This window comes from Meleagris gallopavo, chromosome 2, assembly GCF_000146605.3.
Source record: "Meleagris gallopavo isolate NT-WF06-2002-E0010 breed Aviagen turkey brand Nicholas breeding stock chromosome 2, Turkey_5.1, whole genome shotgun sequence".
Taxonomy (NCBI): domain Eukaryota; kingdom Metazoa; phylum Chordata; class Aves; order Galliformes; family Phasianidae; genus Meleagris; species Meleagris gallopavo.
In genome coordinates this window covers 98,129,525-98,131,179 of record NC_015012.2, presented here as the reverse complement: position 1 = coordinate 98,131,179, position 1,655 = coordinate 98,129,525, and the positions used below count along the sequence as shown (strand labels likewise).

General features: G+C 45.9%; 1 protein-coding gene across 1 annotated transcript; it reads right to left on the bottom strand.

Annotated features, from left to right (window-relative positions):
• Positions 1-6: 6 nt before the first annotated feature.
• Positions 7-1,606, bottom strand: MYCN (MYCN proto-oncogene, bHLH transcription factor; the record flags this gene model as incomplete). Its single annotated transcript, XM_019613280.1, has 2 exons — positions 7-613; positions 1,522-1,606. Coding segments are annotated over 2 exons (684 nt in total), but the record flags the coding sequence as incomplete, so codon positions are not given.
• Positions 1,607-1,655: the final 49 nt, after the last annotated feature.

Sequence of the window (1,655 nt, the reverse complement as noted above, 5' to 3'; positions counted from 1 at the left end):
GAGAAAAAAAAAGTTTAGCAAGTCCGCTTGTATTCTATTTTCTTTAGCAACTGTTGTTGCCTGGCTTGCAATTTCTCCTTTTCTAGCAATAACTTCTGTTCCTCTGCCTGAAGGGAATGGACATATTCAGTGGCTTTTTTCAAAATCACAACTTTTGCAGCTTTCTCATTTTTAACAAGTTCTGGAACGTGGTCCCTTAACGTCAGGAAACTGGACCGTAGATCATTACGCCTCTGACGCTCCAAGATATTATGGTTACGTCGACGTTCACTATCCTCTGAATCAGAGTTTCGAGGACTTGAACTCTTAGACTTTGGTTGGATCATGGGTTTTACTGGACGGGGCACCTCGGCTTTTAACTTTTTCTGTGGCGGTGCATCTTCACTCTCCATATATGGAGAAGGAGCGGCATAATTATGCTGCTGGTGAATTGGTGCACAACGCTTTAAAATCAGTTCATTCTGCTGTGTCCTGACTGATGGAAAAGTGGTATTTTTAGGACGCACTGTAATAGTGAGGGTGGTAACAGCCTTGTTGGAGGAGGAGCGTCTTTTCTCTACTGTCACAACATCTATTTCTTCTTCATCATCCTCTTCCTCCTCGTCTTCATCATCTTTTGGTTAAAGAAAATGAAAAATAAGATTGATATTATTCTCTCAGAAAACAAACAAATATTTATTGACAAAATATGCACTTTAGAAATACCAATACAATAGTTGATGGTAAAAAAATAGGGTCTGTTCACTGCCCATAATCAAATATAGTTCTAGAGATGTATGTAACATACACAAAATGAAAAGAAAAAAAAAACAACAAAACAAAATAGATTTTTGCCAGTTTGGGAACTTTATGAGGTTTGTTTCTCACAGAATATTTTGAGTTTGAAGGGACCCATAAGGATTGTGTCCACTCTTTTTCTTTAACCACTTCTAATTTTAAATAAAAGTGGGGCTACCACCCAACTAATCCCAGTGGCGAGAGGTTTTCATACAAAATGCATTCATTTTTACTACAGCTGCAGAGCTGGGGCACAAACTACACGCACAGAGCCACAACACAGCCCTGGGTTGGTGGAAAAGCAGACGGGAAACGAAACAATCGCTGGGTTTGTTCTAGTGCAGAAGGTGAAGCTGCTCCCGCCGGGGACCCTTTAAGCCGGCGCTTGGTGCAGTGCCAAGAAGACAGCTGTTGGAAGTGCTTCCTCACCCAAAGCTGTCAAACCAGACATTAAAGGGACAGCAGGCTCCTGGAGCCGAGACGGATCGCCAAGTTTATGGTGACGATCATACGGACCGCTCACTTACACACGCAGTCCTGCTACACTACCCAACCGGATGGGAGCTATCTGAGGGCATTTTAAGCTCTGCCAGCATACAGACAAGAACCCTCTGCGGGCTGCCAGTATGTTCCAATCTCCCCACACCGTAAACATTCTCCACCGAATGTACATCAGCATGACACTGCCCCTCGCTTCTGATCACACACTCCCCACAACGGCCTCCGGAAGGGCACACACACAACCTGGGACGGCAGGAGGACGTTGGGAAGCCCCAGGAGCCGCACAGCACCGACCGAGTCCGGGCACACCGTGCCCGTTGCTGTTGGCCTAAACCATGTAGGAAACGCAGCCCCGTGGGGCGGCCGCCCCGGGCCCC